We start from the raw sequence: 19,904 nt of genomic DNA, 5'->3' as shown, positions 1-19,904 counted from the left end.
CCTTTTACATCTATCATACAGTGATAGATAAAACAGGTAGCACATAGAAAGCTCATTTAATTGTGGCAAACGTGGTCATGTGTGCACTGTACCTGCTCTGGTGACATAAATAGAAGATCAAAGCATATATTGGACTTGATTTTCTGTTTATGCTTTTCTCTCATAATGTTGTAAGGAATTTACAGCACACGTTGAATGTGATCCGTTTGTTATGAAGAGCAGTGATTTTTCTAATGAACTGAAAGACTTGCTGCTGTCAAGGCAGTAGATACATTCAACTTCCACTCTCTTCCATCCATCCTTATGCGCAAGAAAACAAATGAAAGCATAAAATGTATGGAGGCATACAACTTTACAAAGCTCAAGTTGGCTTCCTATTCTAATTTTTCTGTTCCACCTTAAACGGCACAGCATTTATTGTAACACCTGAGACTGAACTGTAACTACAGCACCATGTAAGGTAGAGGAGGAAAAGGTGAAAGTTTGTTTTTTGGTCAGTTTCTTGTATTTGTCCCTCTCATGAACATCAATTTTGAATACTCGATGAAAGCACAACATAGTTTCTCTATTAGATTGAATTGAGCAGCCCGTGACAGTGGTTCCTAAGTAGAAAATCACTTCCTGTCCTCCATCTGCGGTTCACACCGCAGGAACGCAGTGTTTATGAGATCGATTGCAAACAGCGTTTTAAGGCTGCGTATTCTGACTAATTTGGATATTTGTGTGTCTCCTGCTCGTATGTCTCTGGTGTTTTTAATTCTAGCTAGCGTTATCTAAATCTGTAGCATAGTTACAGACATTACAGACATTGTTAATTACAGACTGAGAACTACATTCAGACCTGGACTTGTGTCTAGACTAAATCAATCATAATGACTCCAGACCCACCTCTTCTTTAAGCCACTAAATCCCCATGACTTAAAGAGTGAATTAAAAGTAAAGCTTTCACATTTGCCTAGATGAAGACAGCAAATACACCAGTTATCATAGTTACAATGAGTGGCCACATATTTTTTAACAATAATAAACACTGTTTAGCCCTTTTGATTTACCTGTGGGTCAACATGATCTGACTGATTTAAGCTAAAACTTTGCAAATTTTTATTTGTTTTTTTAAAAAAGTATTTTTTTTCCTGAACTTAAAAAACACAAATAGGAATATAAGCCACATATCAGGTCCTTTTTTTGTTAGCTATCTGTCTAAGTAAAGGAAACAAATAGGTCTTTTATAGTTACAGTGAGTAGATGCATATTTTTAAGCAATAATAAGCACTGTTTAACCCGTCTGAAATACATGTGAGTAATTTCAAAGATGCTGTAACTTATTTGAAAACTGGAATGCCTGCTGGCTAACTAGTGTGATAATTAACCACACATCACAGTTGATGGCAAACCCAATATTCTATTGTTTTCAATGTAGCTGCCATGGAAAATTCTGCCACCACCAATGGCACCATTCTGCCGATTGCAACAGTATGTGGAAAAGTCCTTCAAGAATTCTTTTGGGAGCCAAAACTATTGTTGTTGAATTCCACACTAACCCGGTGTTATACAGCAAATTTCCTCTGACAATCATCCATTTTCACCCGTTACGCTGTCACCATGTCAACATTTCACTGGTGCTGTCAGTTGCACACCACTGGATAATCTTTTAAGGACTATCTAAATAAAGTGGAACCCATTCAGTTAAGAGGCATGATTCAGGAAGCATCCAAATCCCAGTGGGGTGTTTTTCACAGGAAATATATGATTCACATTCATCTAGGAATAGTTTGCCTTGGCCCTAGACCCTGTTTTCCTGCAAAGCTTGAGCAGATTGTCCAGCCACCAAGGCCTCTTGGCTGTGCTAGGCTGGCCTCAGTTTAATCCCACTGTATTGGTCAGCTGAGGTGAATGGCCTGGAGACCCAAGATGACTGGAGTTAAATCCAAGAGCCACCTGTGTGACCTCAGTTTCCTTCAGTGACCAGACAGAGTTTTAAACTGGCTGTCAGACACCGCTTAAAAAAGATCCTGCACCTCACGACTTGCTGGCTTACTGAAAGAGAACAGAGTAAATTACTGTGTGTGTGTGTGTGTGTGTGTGTGTGTGTGTGTGTGTGTGTGTGTGTGTGTGTGTGTGTGAGAAAGGGCAAAACAATTTGTTTTTTGGTTACCGAGATTAAGATTAGGGTTATGTTTAGGGTTAGGTTTAGAGAGTTCTTATTACATATGAATACTTTTGGATACATAATCTACTCCAGAATTATTGGCACCTTTCATGAAAATGAAGTGATATTTCATAATTGAAATAGATAAGCTTTATTTGTTATTTCTGCACTGTTTTGAAAAAAAGGGTCTTTCTAAGTAGCACATTTTTTAGAACAGATGTCAAAATATGATGACCCTCATTATTAATATTTTGTAAAGTGCTGCTGACAAGAGCGACTCCCTTATGCAGAACATTTCCAGTTCCTTGATTTTCTTGGGTCCTTTGCTTGCGGACTGCCTTCTTGAAAAAACACCACAGGTTTTAATTGGGTTCAAATCTGGACATTGAGAAGATCACTGCAAACCTTTGATTTTATGTCCCCGCAAGCTGGTATCTAGTGGAATTTGCTATGCCATTGATTTTCACAAGACCCTCTGGACCACTAACAGCCAAACAGCCCCAAAGGATCAATTATCTGTCTTCATATTTGACAATGAGTTTCAGGTGATGCTCATTGTATGCAGTGCTTCTTTCCCACTAAACATGATGATCACATTACACAATTGCATTTGTAGTTCCAATGAAATTTTGCAAGACGTCTGATTCATTTTGAAATAACTAAATGGTGCAGTTCTAAAACTGTGATCTCTGGGTTTTTCTTTTCCTTTATTACTTGCTCAATGTACACTGAGGCAGTATGCGTATGTGTCTGCTTTCTGGCAAAATTTCAAGTGTTCCAGATGGGAACCAAAGGGGGAAGGTTGATTTTCTCCTATCTCTCAAAATTGAAAGCTTTAAGGACTGTTTATCTGATGGTGACACTTTTGGTGGTCTATCAGGTCAGTAATGGCTGTTAGAAATCTTTTTTATTGGACTACAGTTTTGGAAACTTCTATTGAGTTATTTTCCTTTTACTTTCTTGTTCCTTATGCAAGAGGATTATTTTACCTGCTTGGCTATAGAGAGATTTGATTCATGCACACAAACATTTTATAGTCTTACACTCTTTTACACATTTATTCAAAGTGTTCCATGTCCACAGAGTCCATTCCATGGTGATAATCTTAAACCCTGCCTTCTGAATGAATTGCTTTTTTCCTGGTAGTCAGATTTCTACTTGCTGACACGCCGTTCAGAGAAACATGCTCTGACTTGCAGAGTGAATGAAGTATGAGTGTGTGAATGTATGTGTGAGAGAACACTCATGCACAAAGAAGTGGTGGAGGAAGAAAGAGAGACAGAATGAATGAAGGACTGAACAAGTGACTTGGTTTTTTATTTCATGCTCACACGATATTCTAAAATTGAATTGCCTGAGCTACAATAATATGGTGGCATTGTTTGTAAACAACGTATGATTGCATGTTGAAAAATATGATCAGTTACAGACTGTTTTACATCACCAGCTTGTTTTTTTTTAGTCAACCTGATATCAGAATGGGCAGCACGGTGGCGTGGTGGGTAGCGCTGTCGCTTCACAGCGAGGAGGGCCTGGGTTCGATTCCCCGGCCTGGCGGTCCTCTGTGTGGAGTTTGCATGTTCTCCCCGTGTCTGTGTGGGTTTTCTCCGGGTTCTCCGGTTTTCTCCCACAGTCCAAAGACATGCAGTCAGGCCAATTGGACGTGCTAAATTGCCCCTAGGTGTGAGTGTGTGAGTGACTGTCTGTGTCTGTCTGTCTGCCCTGCGATGGACTGGCGACCTGTCCAGGGTGCATCCTGCCTTCCGCCCAAAGACTGCTGGGATAGGATCCAGCACCCCCTCGTGACCCTGACGGAGAAGCAGCTTAGGTAATGGATGGATGGGTGGATGGATGGATGGATGATATCAGAATTGACATTTTTTTGACTGTAGTCTTCCATCAGAACTTAATGTCTTTGCCCCACATCTGAAACATTTTCTGATTGATTTTTCATTACTGTATACTATATAAAGTATAGTATACAGTATGTAATACTATGTATGTAAAGATACACACAACTCCGTTATATTCAGATCAGAAAATTGCAATGTTGGTTTATAGTCATTACAAAGTATTGGGTTTACAGTTATGGTAATCGAAGCTAGACAGGTTGGAAATGTCAGCTGCCACTGTGGTTATGTTAGCTTGAACACACCACAAAAAATGCACACCTGATCTACAAAATTACAAAGTAAATACCATTTCTGAATAAATCAGTTATATACGTATACACTATATGGCCAAAAGTATTATCGTCTGCCTTCACATGCATATGAACTTCAGCGACATCCCATTCTTAATCCATAGGGTTCAATATGATGTTAGCCCACCGTTTGTAGCTTCAACTCTTCTGGGAAGGTTTTTCACAAGTGTTAGGAGTGTATTTATGAGAAGCACATTTGTGAGGTCAGACACTGATGTTGGATGAGAAGGCCTGGCTCACAGTCTCCTCTCTAATTCATCCCAAAGGTGTTCTATCAGGTTGAGGTCAGGACTTCCACACCAAATTTACCCATCCGTGTCTTTATGGACCTTGCTTTGTGCACTGGTGTGCAGTCATGTTGGAACAGGAAGGGGCATACCCAAACTGTTTCCACAAAGTTGGGAGCATGTAATTGTCCAAAATCTCTTGGTCTGCTGAAGCAATAAGAGTTCCTTTCACTGGAACTAAGGGGCCGAGCCCAACTCCTAAAAAACAAACCCACACCATAATCCCATCTCCACCAAACTTTACACTTGGCACAACGCAGTCAGACAAGTACTGTTCTCCTGACAACCACCAAACCCAGACTCGTCCATCGGATTGCCAGCTGGAGAAGCGTGATTTGTCACTCCAGAGAACACGTCTCCACTGCTCTAGAGTTTAGTAGTGGCGCTTTACACCTCTGCATTCAACGCTTTTCATTGCACTTGGTGATGTAAGGCTTGGATGCAGCTGCTCAGCCATTGAAACCCATTCCATGAAGCTCTCTACACTGTTCTTGAGCTAATCTGAAGGCCATATGAAGTTTGGAGGTCTGTAGTGATTGACTCTGCGGAAAGTTGGTGACCTCTGCGCACTATACAGCTCAGCATCCGCTGACCCTGCTCTGTTATTTTACATGGCCTACCAGTTCCTGGCTGAGTTGCTGTCTGATTTATGGAAATACTTTCTAAATACTATTATCCAACCATGGGCCAATTGTTATCTTTTGTACACTGTAAAAAACGAAATGTCAGGTCATTTTTAAATTTTGAATCAACCTTCTGCATAGTTTAATCTTCTTAGGATAATACTTAGTTTAGTTTACAGTCCCCTTAACACATCTAGACTAGAAAACAGTTTAGTTTAGAAAAACAGTGAATTTCCTTGCCTTAATATAAGCTGAAATCTCAGTGATGGGCTTTCTCTTGTCAGGCTTTAGACCACAGAGAGCTGAGGCAACTTTTTGTCTGATGAGGGGTTAATGTGTAATTACAGAATTCATTTTTAAATGCTTTGCATGTCTAGTCTATAAGTAGCAACTGCATTCATTTTTTCGGAATTTTGCTGAACTACACTAAAGCCCAATTCACACTAGGTAATCTAGAACCACTCCTTGTTCTTGAACACCAGACATATTTGTTCTTTAACACGCGACACATGCATCATGAGGCAAAAGCAGTTTTTCTTTGTGTTGCATTTTCACATATTTCAAATGTCCATACTGTCCACTAATTGCTTAAATAAATTTTATGTAGATGATATAAAGACTGCTGCCAGCTTTCTCGCCATGTGACGTACAGCTGTAGGAGGAGAGGGAGCTTCTTAATTACACAAGGGATTTTTTTCACGTTGTCAAAGTTAAATCTTCATTTATTGATTTGTTTCTTAGCCTGGATTGTATACTATAGCATAAACACTGCAATTACTGTCTGGAGACTGCTAGTCAAAAATAGACCCAAAGTATGTTTTTGTGCTTGTCAGTGTAACATACGTAGCTGGTGTGAAAGGCTACATTGTTAATATTGGAAGCTTGTTGCATACAGTACAGCATGATGTGTCATTAAACTTGGTTACCAGGTTGTAAGTGGTTCTAAAAAAAACTTTAACAAAACTTTATATGCCCAAAAGAGTAGCTTTACAGGAGATGGGAATACATTCTTAGCTTGTACCTGCACTGCATCATGTCTGAATTCATCATTTCAGTAGTTTTCTCGCATATGCTTTCATATATGAACAGAATCCAAAAAACCAAGGAATAACAGAAAACGGTGGTCAATAACTCTGCATTTAAAATTCTCATTATGAATTGGATGGGTCAGCAGTATCTGTCATGAATAAAGGAAGGACGAAAGGAAAGAAAAAATGAGAAGGAGCAGAAGAAAGCCTGGGACTGGGTTGCCAGGTGCTGTCTACACTGCACGGAAACATTATTTACTCATCTTATTGAATAGATTGACAACAATGAGACAGTAATCATGTGTTCAGCTCAGAAGTCCACTGACGGTCGATACTGTGGGCAGTGCTGAGGGGATTTGGCTGCTAAAGGCTCAGTGTTTGTGTTTGTTTTTCAGGCAGGGAGCTGTGGGTGTTAATTCTGGGTCAGAATCCTAGACAGCACCGCACCGGCATTCCGGAATTCAAATACGTTGGCAACATGCATGGCAACGAGGTGAGTCACACACACAAACACATATGCACATTTGTTTTCATGCTTTGACAGGACCTATGGTATCAAATGTCCTATATATCATTTTAGAAACCTTGTAACTCTTTTTTGCACCGTATGAAAATAACTGTACTTCACACTGTGGAATTATTTATGAAAGAACAGGTCAATGATCCAAAATGTCTTGCTTCATGAACATGTTTTTACATTAACACATTATTTTAATGCACCAGGTTTATTTAATGATTGTACTCCACTTGGCAACCTTGGGAAACCCCACAAGTTCAGTTAAGTCAGAATACAGAATGATTCAGAAAGTTCAGTGGATATTATCCCAGTTATTGTCACCGAATGTATGTCACCATCATAAAATTTGTCCAATGAGTTGAGACATTTTTGTACATATAAGGTCTTTTTATATCTTTGCTTTTATGTCAAATATGTTAATGTGAACACTAGGAAAACTTGATCTAAAATGTGTTATCATTTCCTGCTTTGGTCCGGACCATGAAAGCTGAACTGCAGGTAGAAACATCTGACAACTATTTCAGGATAGATGTGTTACAGGACTGGATCAGGTTTATTCTTTCATCCTTCCAATGTCTGATCTGGCATTTTCTACTAATATCAGCCCAATAAACACCCCCATCAACATGATATGCCATCTCAACCCTTACTGTCATTCAAATTACATCATCATATGCATCCACACACAGACGCCCGTTTACACACACACACACACACACACACATCTTATTCGATATTAATAGTCACACTTCAGTGCCCTTCTGTCTGTAACGTCTTATCTTACAAACACAGAGTAACACACAAAGAAAAACTCTCTTTACTTCTCTCTCTCTCTCTCTCTCTCTCTCTCTCTCTCTCTCTCTCTCTCTCTCCCTCTCTCTCTCTTACACACACATGCATATGCACACACACACACATCCTTTAAAGCCAGAACACAAACCCCTGCCCAGTCCAAATTTAGCCTCATTCCAAAAAAAAAAAAAACAAAAAACGAAAAAACAAAACAAAACAAACAAACAAAAAAAACAACAAAAACTCATATGCAACACTGACACCCCTGAGTTTGTTTTGAAGGCATTTTTGAAATCTGTTTGGTCTCTTTTCTGTAACACGTCTCACTCTAAAGACTAACCACAATGGTTTCCAGGAGTAATGAATACAGATACATTTGTTAAAGACTTTTGTTTGTGTGTGTGTGTGTGTGTGTATGTTTGTGTGTATGTGTGTGTGTGTTTGCTTGTCTTGCTATCCTTGTGAGGACTACATGTCCTTACAGTGAAAGGACAATATTGAGATTTTTGCTCTAGTGAGGACATTTTGATTGTAATAAATTGAGCATGTGCTGTTTTCACTAGAAATTACTTTTTTTGGGGAAAAACTGAAAGCAGAGCAGAATAATTGCCTTTTGGATACTGAGGTTAAGATTAGTGTTAGGTTTAGGTGTATGGGTAGTATTACTTGGCTAGAGTAATAAGAAATCAGTGGAAGCCCTCACTACTAATGTAAGAAAAATGTGTGTGTGTGTTTGTCTGTTTGTGATTGTTTTTTATTGTATATTTTCTGTTACAAAATACCTTGTGTTTGCAGTAAAACTAGAGACAAGTCATGAGTTTAGGCTTTAAAAATGAACATTACTGCATATACAATACTGTACAAAAGTCAAAGACCACCCTTCATTTATTTCATTTAAAAAGCCAGAACCCACCAGGAGGTCCAAAGCTTTACTACACACTTCTACAACCTAAGAATTTCTCAATGAGTTTGCACTGTAGGCCATGTAATTACTCTATAATAGTCCTTAGTGTGTAATAAGCCTGGGATATTAATGGGTTAATAATAGTGGTGTGAAAGTTAACACTTTAATTACATGATAACGTGTTACAAAACTAATGCCAGTATTTTTAAACAGCTAATGCATTTTCTTGGCTTGGCCCTTTAAACCATCTGTGGCTCTAGCCTGAAGCCAAGCTGCTTGTGCACTGTATGTTGTCGTGACGTGACTGAAGTCAGATGCTGAGTTTGAATAAGTTGCACTGATGGCTCACTTGATAAATCTCCAGGAATTTCCACCTACTGCAATTTCTTTGAATTTCGTGAATCACCATTCACAAGTAACTGCTGATGCCTACAGATATCTAGATAATGAACTTAAGCTAATGAAGAGATGGTAAAAATGTCCACATGTCAAAAAAGCACCACAAATTTGTGCAAAGAAAGCTGGCGTGCTAAGAGGAGACAACGTTCTGTAGCCAGGTTTCCATTCAAGCCTTTTGCAAAAGTTATGTTTATTTATGAAATTTCAGCAGAAAAAAAAATGCAAATTAACTCTTGCTACAGCTATGCAAAGACACTTATGACATAGCTACCATGATTAGGGGCTGCATCAAAATGAGCAAGATGGAGAGATTTAACTCGGTTTTTGCTTTAAGCAGAATTATCTTGACCTGAAGTAGTTTTTTGTTTTTCCCACCTCTCTGCTGCCTCTTCTCAGCCATGCACTGTTGTTTCAGAGCCTATCACTTTATTCTTAGTATCGACCACTTACTTTTGTTGATGAACTGAAGGAAAGTGTTCCTTCGTCAGGTCAAACGTACAGCACTGGACAGTCCTTTGTTGTGTTTGTGACCATATTCTACATTTTCTACCTTTGCTAGCATAAAACTCAATTTACGATATTTGGAAGTGTTTTAAAACTTAAAAAGTTATTTAAAATGTATTTATTTATTTATTATTTATCTTTTTCCACATTTTTCAAATTTTTAACAACAACGAATCTACTTGTGTTTAGTCTGTTTACACCTCTCCGGTCCATATTGCGTTCATACTTCAAATTACCTGGAATTGCCCTGGAATCTCCGCTCAGTTCACACTAGGGTTTAGATGGCAGTATTCTCACTTATTCTAGTGAACAGAGCAATGACACCAGGAAAAATAGCTCATTTTAAGAATTAGTAAAAATAAAGCAAAAATAAAGGATTGGTATTAACCAGTACTCAAAGTTTCAATACCAGTATTGGAATCAGAAAAGAAAGTGTTATTATGCTGTTTGTATTATTCCCAATAATTCATGATCATAAATAATTATCTTTCATTATTATTAATTAATATTGTTGTGTTGGCTCTGTCCTAAACACATTTATTTAAACTCTCAGCAGGTCTTTTGAAGAGTGGTAAGAGATGAGATGAATCACTGTTTAACTCACTTTGGGCGGCAACTTATTTTTCGCACAATCATTTCAATTTGTGTGCTATTCTGAGATCACCAACACTGTGGCATTGTATCTACATTAGTCTGAAGTACAAACATTCAAACATTAGTCCAGTATTAACATTAGTCTAATTTTGCATGTCAAACAAGACTTGTTTACCATCATTCACGTTAACACAAACAAACAACACTTAGTATACACATCAGCGCTGGCGTGATGGAACTGGGTGTGGTCGACAGAAACTACTGCTTCACTTCATACGTTTGAATAGCCACACAGAACAGTTAATGATGCATGAATGGCCGTGAATAACAGAGTACGGTTAGGAGAAGAAAAAGTAACTAAAGAACCCCTTTCATTCATTTAACCTTCAGTCAAAACAGCCGTTAGTTACCAGTTATTCATTTTTCAGCATCAGGAAAAAAGTAGAAAACCTTCATCTAATGGAAAATCACACAGAAATCTCAACAACTACAGTCAAAAAATTGGGATGCTGTGCAAAATGTGAATAAAAAATAAATGATGTGCAAATAATTCAAACCCTATATTTAATTGAAAATAATACAAAGACCACAAATTAAATGTTGAAACTGAGAAATGTTATTGCTTTTTGAGAAATACATGCCCATTTTTAATTTAATGCCAACAACACATTCCAAAAAAGTTGGGACGGGGGCATGTTTGTTGTTGGGCCTCAGTTTGTTGTGTTTGAAGTTTTCAAAGTGTTCTCCCATTTCCCATTTTTGCTTAACATAGGATTTCAGCTGCTCATCAGTTCAGGGTCTCCTTCGTCATATTTTTCATTTTATAATGTGCCAAATGTTTTCAGTGGTGACAAGTCTGGACTGCAGGCAGGTCAGTTTAGCATTCTTTTAATACGGAGCAATGTTGTTGTAATACATGCAGAATATCGTTTTCATCAAGGTCTTCCCTGAAAAGACACCATCTGGATGGCAGCATATCGCTGTTGTCGGAAGAAAACCTCATATCTCCAAAATGGTAACTTTACAGGAGAAGGAAAAAAACCCAATTCACTTTTAATGTAAGTCAATGGAACCGAACTTTCCAAGTCATTTTGGGCTGTTTTTTTGGTCCATTTATAATGAAATTTACACAAAATGTATAAAATGTAACAGATAGTGTTTCTCAAACGTGTTTCTGAGCCCATGCAGTGATTTCCAATACAGAATCATATCTGTTTGTAATGCAGTCTCACCTGAGGTCCCAAAGATCATGGCCAGCAAATACTGTTTTTTGGCCTTGTCCCTTGCATACAGAGATTGCTCCAGATTCTCAGAATCTTTTAGTGTTATTTTCTACCATAGATGAAGAAAAGCAAAAGTTCTTTTCTACTGTATGTTAAGAAATGTTATTCTTGAATTGTTTGTTCTGATCAGACGGCATCTGGGCACTCTTTCACAGAGAGGAGTTCACCCCCTCCTCATCTTTACTTCTAAAAGACTCTCTGGGATGCTTTTTTATACCCAATCATGTTACTGACCTGTTGCCAATTAACCACCAGATGTCTTTTTTTTAGATTACACAACTTTACCAGCCTAGTGTCGCCTCATTCCAACGTTTATGGAATGTGTTGGCATCACATTCAAAACGGGCATATATGTTTCGAAAACAATACAGTTTCTCAGTTTGAACATTTGATATATGTTGTCTTTAAAGCATTTTCAACAAAATGCAGAGTTTTAATGATTTGTACATGATTGCATTTTGTTTTTATTAACATTTTCACAGCGTCCCAACTTTTTTGAATATAGGGTTGTAAATATAACATCAGATTTTCAGTATGAATTTTGTTCACTTATTGCAGTTATTTCAGCTTCCATTCTTTTCAAAAGACATGCTTTCAGTTTTTCAAAGAAATCTCCAGGGATATTTTTCTAAATCTCCAAAATTCAGTCTTAGAAGGTGGTTATATTTTTTGGTTCTTACAATTTAAGTAATTGCAATTACAAATTTAGACTCATCAGTCTGAAAAACCTTACTCCACATCTTAGATGTTTTGGTCTTCTAGTGCAAATGTGCTTTTTTGTCTATTTCCTTTTCTTAAAATTGGTCAACATCACAAAAACACATTTATTTGCAATTAAGTAAGCTTTTTTGTGTTTTAATGAAAAATATTTCAATTTTTTTTGTCTCTGCAACTGTTTATAGCTGTGTTTGCTTATAAACTGACTAGCCATTTTTAGTTCTGCTCAAAATTAGCTAAAACTGTGACTACAGAAACATTTGTTTCTGAAACAAGTTTTTGAAGCATTAATGTTGTAGTGGTAAGGAGGAACATTCAGTCATTTGTTTAAACAAAATCAAGAAAAGTTACAGAGACATTAATCGTATAAGAATTTTAGTCTAAAGTCTAAATCAGTTAAAAGTCTGACATGTGACATTAAACAAAATTTAGGCAGCTGAGTATCTTTGGGTAGTTGCTTGTATAAATGTTAGTGTCCCTTTAAGGGCGAACATGATGTCAGTCATTCCTTTGGGACAGCTTTTGTTGGAAGGAGTCTGTGCAATATGACTGTATATTGTGAACGTTCTGCATATTGTGGAAGTTCTGCATGTTTGGAGCTTGGTAGAGCTTTTGGTGTAGATGACATATATACACTCAAGATTAAAATTGCATAAGGTTATGAGTCATGGGTGATAATAGTACCAGAACAGGGTGAAACATGATTAAATCAAGGAAGTTCTGCATATTTGAGGCTTGTTAGAGCTTCAGATGTAGATAAGATACTCACATGGTTAAAATAGCTCACTCCTATAAAACGTTAATGAGTTATGAGTAAAGGTAGTGTCAGAACAAGAATAAACATTTTTAGGAAGTTTGCACTCTGCACTGTTCAGACTTATAAACTCATTAACTTTGGGCACAATGATAGCAGTAAGAAAGTGAGGAATACTGTAGTACTGTAGGAGATCTAAAGTACTGTAGTACTGTGGTTTATAGCATTATAGTACCATATGAGCTGCAAAAGCAAACTACAATACTGTATAAACAAGTGTATAGCATTAAAGTATTACAGATGAAACAGTAGTGCACTGTATGCTGTAAGTATAAGTATACAGTATTGCAGTGTGTATTTCTGTAGCAGTGGGTGAGCAGATATGAAGTCATTTAGTACTGTAGCACCAGGCATATAGCTCTGCAATACTGTAGGACCAGGTGTATAGTTCCATAGTACTGTAGGAGCAGATGTGGAATAATATAGTACTGTAGTACTTTAGGACCAGATGTATAGTTCTGTAGGACTGTAGGACCAAGTGTATAATTTTTTGGGACTGTATTGCCAGATTTATAGTTCAGTAACACTGTAGGAGCATATGTGGCCTAATGTAGTACTGTTGGACCAGCTATATAGTTCTGTAGTACAGTAGGACCAGGTGTGTAAATCTATCATGCCATATAGGAGCAGATGTGGAGTAACATTGTTACATTACATTACATTACATTACATTTAGCAGACGCTTTTATCCAAAGCGACTTACAAATAATGTGGTACATAGAACAAACATAGTCAGGCCTTAAAGGAGGCCAAAGGGTAATAGCGGGGTGGAGAAGGGAAGGAGGGCAAGAAAGAGATGAGGTTGGTGGTAGTTAGATTGCAAGATAATATTAGAGTAAGTGCTCCCTGAAGAGCTCCGTCTTCAGGAGTTTCTTAAACATAGCGAGGGACGCCCCTGCTCTGACAGCGGAAGGTAGCTTGTTCCACCATTGGGGAATCAAGTATGAGAACAGTCTCGATTGCTTTGTGTGAATGTTTGGCAAAGCTAAGCGACGTTCATTGGAGGATTGCAGCGGCCGGGCGGTGCTGTAAGCCTTTAGGAGCGAGTGCACGTAGGATGGAGCCTGCTCTGTTAACACCTTGTAGGCAATCGTAAGAGTTTTAAATTTGATACGAGCAGCAACCGGTAACCAGTGGAGCTCAATGAGCAGTGGGGTGACATGCGCCCGTTTTGGTTGGTTAAAGACCAGACGCGCTGCAGCGTTCTGAACCGTCTTCAGTGGTTTTACAACACATGGCATTGCAGTAGTCGAGGCGTGAGATGACCACTGCTTGTACCAAGAGTTGGGTGGCTCGTTGTGTTAGAAACGGCCGTATCTGTCTGATGTTGTACAGCGCAAAGCGGCAGGACCGAGACACCGAGGCAACATGGTGCGTAAAGGCGAGTTGGTCATCTACCATAACCCCCAGGTTCCTAGCAACCTTTGTCGGGGAGAGTGAGAGTGAGTCGATGGTTATGGTGAAGTTGTGTTGAATGGATTGTTTAGCTGGTATAACCAGAAGTTCAGACTTGGACAGGTTTAGTTGAAGGTGGTGTTCCTTCATCCGTGCGGATACGTCCGAGAGGCACTGCGATATCCGCACAGAGATCGACGGGTCATCAGGCGTGAATGACAGGTAGAGCTGGGTGTCGTCAGCATAGTACTGTAGTGTATAGCTCAGTAGTACTCTAGGACCCGGTTTATAGCTCTGTAGTACTATAAGAGCAGATATGGAGTACTGTATTATTATATGAGCAAGTGGGACCGGGTGTGGGACTGGGTGAGCAGATGTGGAGTACTTTGGGACCAGATGTATAGTTCTGTACTTTGATATGAGCAGATGTGGAGTAATGTAGTACTTTAGGACCAAGTATATAGGTCAGCAGTACTGTAGGACCAAGTGTATATTTCTGTAGAACTGTATGAGCAGATCTGGAGTAATGTTGTAATGTAGAACCAGGTATATAGCTCTGCAGAACTGTAGGAGAAGGTGTAAAATTTTTTAGTACTGTAGGAGCAGGTAAGGAGAACAGTAATGTAGAGTACCGTAGAGTACTGGGGCAGTACTGTAGTGCTGTGTGAGCAGATGTGGAGTACTGGAAGACAATAGAAAGAGTTGCATAGTACTGTACCACAGGATCTGGTATGGAGTACTATAGTGCTCTCGAAGCAGTATTACAGTAGTCTGTACTGTAGTGTAATATAATACCTAGGAGCAGGTGTGGCAAGTCAGACTCAGAAAACGTAACAACAACAATTATTTGAATACATCTAAAAAGATTCAAGTGCAAACATGAGAATCTATTGTTCAAATATATTGTTGAAAGAAAATAGTTTGATACATTTAACTATTGTGCCTACACATTGCATTTTTAAAATGTATGTATTTTATGAGTTTTTTATATGAACTGTAATACTACATATAAAATTCATTTAAAAAATATAAAATAATTACCTCCCGACCTTTCTGTTGCAGCATGCATAGTTTGAAGCACTGCATAACTGAGATGTAGGCGACCCAAGATGTTCTGCTATAAGCTCACTCACTGCAAGTCAGCAGTAATTCATAAGCCATTTTTAATGATTCATAAACCTTTTTTACAATTCCTCAGCACTTTTCTACTTAGAGTGCTTATCCTGACACGAAATTAATTCAGGGCCAAATTTAGAGCCATAGTGCAAATATTCGCAGAGTGTGCTCATGTATTAAAACTGCTAGAGGGTATATTTAATGGCTCTGGACTACAAGCAAAGTGCTTTCTTAATCTCCACATACATTATTAATGTAGTCATATATCTGAAAGAAATTACTTCCAAGTAAACACATAATTCTTGATAACTGTAAAAGTTATCTCACAATGTCAAAATAAAGTTGTAGGTGTCTCCATATTTAAGAGCAGCATCTTCCCCAGTCTGGTTCAGGTTGTAATCTGATTGAGAGTTATAACAGCAGAAACAGACATCCAGCACCTAACAAACACATACATATGCACATAGACTACACAAGCTCTATACCACAAACTGACATGAAAGAAGTGTACATAAATATTGCATGCTCATTACTCTTCACAGTGCAGTCAAAGGAATGCTTAAAGCAAGCATCTCAAACTACCAGCCCACTTGTCACATATTTGAAATGTATCCTTAAACCCAACACTTCACTTGCAATAACACTCACTGCCATCACAAGAAAAGTCCCATTTAATTCCGCTGTTAAATGGAAGTTTAATTATATATTTCTACATGACTGTATTTATACTACTACTAATTATAATTATACTTCTTTTAATAACAATAATTAGTAGTATAATTATCATTAGTAGTAGTAGTATAAATACACACACACACACACACACACATTGTCTAAGCCACTTATCCTTCCGGGTCACAGGTGGAGCTGGTCATTGGGTGGAATGCAGAAAACACCCTAGACAGTCAGTATATGTACAATAATTAAGAAATATTTAAGTAGATGTGACCATAAGAGAGTTATGTTATTTTATTATTTACAACAGCCTCATTTTTCAGCCAACAGATCCTGCCTACTCGTCTGATTGACTTCTGAGTAGGGCAGTGGTGATCTGGGTTGCCTTAAGGTTTGAAAGGGTGACATGCAACATAATTAGAGCACTGAAAGTCCCAATATTTAATGTATTTTGTGATCAGTGTCTTATCTAGTGGACTGACTCATGTGCAGTTTCAAGAGTTGTGCATTGCCTGCAACTGTTCTTGAGGACAGGAATGGAGAGAGACAACTTTCCTCCCCTGCAGGTTTACAAGGCATGCAATGCTTCTCAAAGCTGGTAAGACCTTTACCAGACCTGTATAAAATATATTTATTTTCAGTGAGCTAAAGGGAAGAGTTGACTTTATATAGAGCCAATATATCTGTCCCTGAGGACATGTGGCCTTAATGAAGGCTCCTGTACCGGGATCCTCTACCCAAGCACTCCATATACCTCCAGTGGAGGGTCAGACACTGTATAATGCCTACTAACGGCATTGTGTCTACAAATACCTCTGCTATCTGACCATGTTGCCTTTTTGTCTTGACCCTGATGGAGTGGGTTGAGGTTTTTCTTTACTCGCAATTTTTAGATGTTATAAAACTGTTTCAGGCCTTAGTGGAATCAAGCATAAGAGTGGAATTGTGGTCTATCAGAGCCTCAGAATGTTTCTGGGTTTGAGAGGAAATGGTTTGTTTATGGATCATTTGCGTTTGTAGATGATGATTGTGTAACTAATTCATTGGTGGGTGGGGTCTGTACTTCACTCACCCTCACTCTTTCTCTGTCTCTTTTTTGTCTCACTGTCTGCCTAACCCTCTCCACCCCTTCTCTCTGTCTCTTTTTCCCTCCATATTAATCTCTCTCTCTCTCACTCCTCCCTGTCTCTGTTTCCTTCCCTCTCTCTTTTTCTTTTTTCTACTCTCACTTTCTTTATTTTGTGCTCTGCCTCCATCTTCATCTTTTAATCATGCAAGGCTATGTGCTTTATTTTATATTTGTATGTAACGTGTATGTAATATTTATGGCTGAAATATGTAACATGTATGGCTGAAACACCTGGACTAACACATTAGGAGGGGGGTCCACCTTTCTACCATATAGTTTATATACATAGAAATATTAGATGGAGGTTATAGGACAACATGATGCTAGCCATTTTTTCGCATGTTCAAGATCTTGTTTTTAACACACATGTGCTTCTTGCCCTCTGTGTGTGTGAGCGTAGGTAGTGGGACGTGTCTTGCTGCTCCAGTTGATTGATTACCTGATCAAAAATTACCTGAGTGACCCTTTCGTGACCAGACTGCTCAACAGCACACGCATCCACATCCTGCCCTCAATGAACCCAGACGGCTTTGAATCATCTGGACGAGACTGCATGTATTCGCAGGGCAGGTGAGAGAGAGATTTGTTAATTCATTAATTAATTGATAAATGATTATTAAATGGAATGACTAATTAAAAGGTTGATTGACTGAGTTTGATTTATTAATTAATGTGGACAAAAAGAGTGACAAAGATTGTCTGGCTGATTTTTTCATTCCGATTCAGTATAAAAAAAATAGACAAAAACGTGAATATTCAAAACAGAAGAGGAAAATGTAAAGCTGTGTTGCTGATTCAACCTTCATCACTTCTGAAGGTCTCTTTATTGTCTTTCATGAAAAAAAATACCCTGTCAACAATCATAATTTGGAATCTAGGTGCATCCTATAATTATAAAGAGGGGTGGGGCTTATGATGTGGACACACCCACACAATGTTTCTGAGGTGCTTACCCATTGTAGATGGTTAAAAAGTAGCATTAAAATATAATAATATAATATAACATTTAATAGATACTAAAATAATTAGAGTATAGAGTATAATAATTAGAGGATAGGTATTTTCAACACAGAAAACAAAATGAAAAATCTAATAATATGTGCATTGTTACACCCTTTTATAGACAGAAAGGTTGACTGATGGTCTGGATTATGGCTGGTTAGATTGATAGATACAATTGCATGAAAAAAAATTGGACACCCATGGTCAAATTACATGTTATGCTTGATTTTTTATATCTTCAATGGAGAAAACATTGGAGAAATTTTATATTGCATGATTTTCCCCAATATGTTTTTTTCCTCAATACATATACAGGATTGTGCGCTACAATAAGTACCATATTTAAGTTTGTTTCCTGAAGGGGAATGTGTTGATGTAATTTGAAGGTGTTTAAACTTTTGTCTACAACTGTAGATAGATAGATAGATAGATAGATAGATAGATAGATAGATAGATAGATAGATAGATAGATAGATAGATAGACTGGTTAATTGGTTTGACTGATAAATTGGTTAATTGCTAGAAAGACAGAGAGACAGGTTGGTGGATGTGTTGATTTATTTAGAAGGAACTATTTTCTCAGAAACAATCACCGGCAGAAAAAGGAAAACAAAAACATTGGAGATGCTGATTATAAGTTGTCAGATCATCAAAGCATTTCTTATACACCTCTGGGACAATGACAAGTGTTCAAAGGAAAAATCAAAAATAGAGTTTTGATTACACAAGCAACATCCTGAGGAAAACAACATTTAACTGAGAGCATTATCCTTACAATGTTTCTGTTCCTGATTGAGGGAGTTAAAATTGAGTTGTATACCATTTGACATCTTCTGTTTTACAAAATAAGAGAAGTGAGCAGCTTTTTCCGCAGGAGATTATCAGTAATTAGCGCTGCTGCTCATGATTTTGTTCTAGACTGTGAACCAAAAGAAGCAGTGGGACAAACGGTAGATTGTGATACTTTCTAGGAGGACGAGAGTACACATTAGCAGCAGCTGGAAATATTCAACAGCAGAACTTATTATATGTTCTGCCGGAAAATGTGTCCTTTCATAGCTACTGTTGCCACAGGATGCTGGCAAAAATGCCATTCAGTCTACAGTGAAACTGTTGAGCTCAATATTTATTAAAACATGTAAATTATTCACACCCGAATGCTACAGTATTTATATATTACTATGTAGAGTTTACAGTGTAAAATGTTGTGTTCCTGAGCTGGACTGTGTTCATCAAGGTACAAACAATGTAAATGTACCCTCAAAGGTACAACAGTGGTCCAATTGTGTACCTTAAATACATTTTTCCCATGTGATAGGTACATATTTATACCACTAATAACATTGTTTTAAAACAAAACAATACAGTTAAAATCCTGGAGATGAGACTGGGTGTAGAAGTTAGATGATAAAATTATGTTCCCTGACTAAAGGTACTTAGATGTAACCTTGAGGTTCCACCACAGTGACGAGAGGTACTGCACCAGTGGCAGTTTAGTGTCTTTATTTCTGAGAGGTAGCTCAGGAATAAACCGGTTGGAAATGAGAGTAACGTGTTTGCCACTGTGCTAACATTAGCTTGATTATGCGACAAGAAGGCTACAAATAACACATCCTAATAGTGTGACCTTTCACATTCATGCAAAATGAATATCATTTAAAATGAATAACTCTAAAGTTACACATTTTAACGAATACTGGTCTTGTTTTTATTGTGCACTATAGTTTCTCATTAGTTTAAACAGAAATTTTAATTTTGAAAGGTTGTCTTACA

At 37.9% G+C, this 19,904-nt stretch overlaps 1 protein-coding gene across 3 annotated transcripts in view; it reads left to right on the top strand.

Moving 5' to 3' along the window:
- The window catches only part of cpm (carboxypeptidase M), a 57,547-nt gene that overhangs the window by 13,644 nt on the left and 23,999 nt on the right, over positions 1–19,904 (top strand). For all 3 annotated transcript variants that reach the window (XM_017707608.2, XM_017707606.2, XM_017707607.2), the window contains exons 3-4: positions 6,686–6,783; positions 17,530–17,699. In XM_017707608.2, coding sequence (XP_017563097.1) covers positions 6,686–6,783; positions 17,530–17,699 — 268 coding nt within the window. The remainder of the gene's footprint in view (positions 1–6,685; positions 6,784–17,529; positions 17,700–19,904) is intronic.

This window comes from Pygocentrus nattereri, chromosome 1, assembly GCF_015220715.1.
Source record: "Pygocentrus nattereri isolate fPygNat1 chromosome 1, fPygNat1.pri, whole genome shotgun sequence".
Classification (NCBI taxonomy): Eukaryota; Metazoa; Chordata; class Actinopteri; order Characiformes; family Serrasalmidae; genus Pygocentrus; species Pygocentrus nattereri.
Note: the sequence above shows the minus strand (reverse complement) of the source record. Positions and strands in the feature narration are given on the sequence as shown.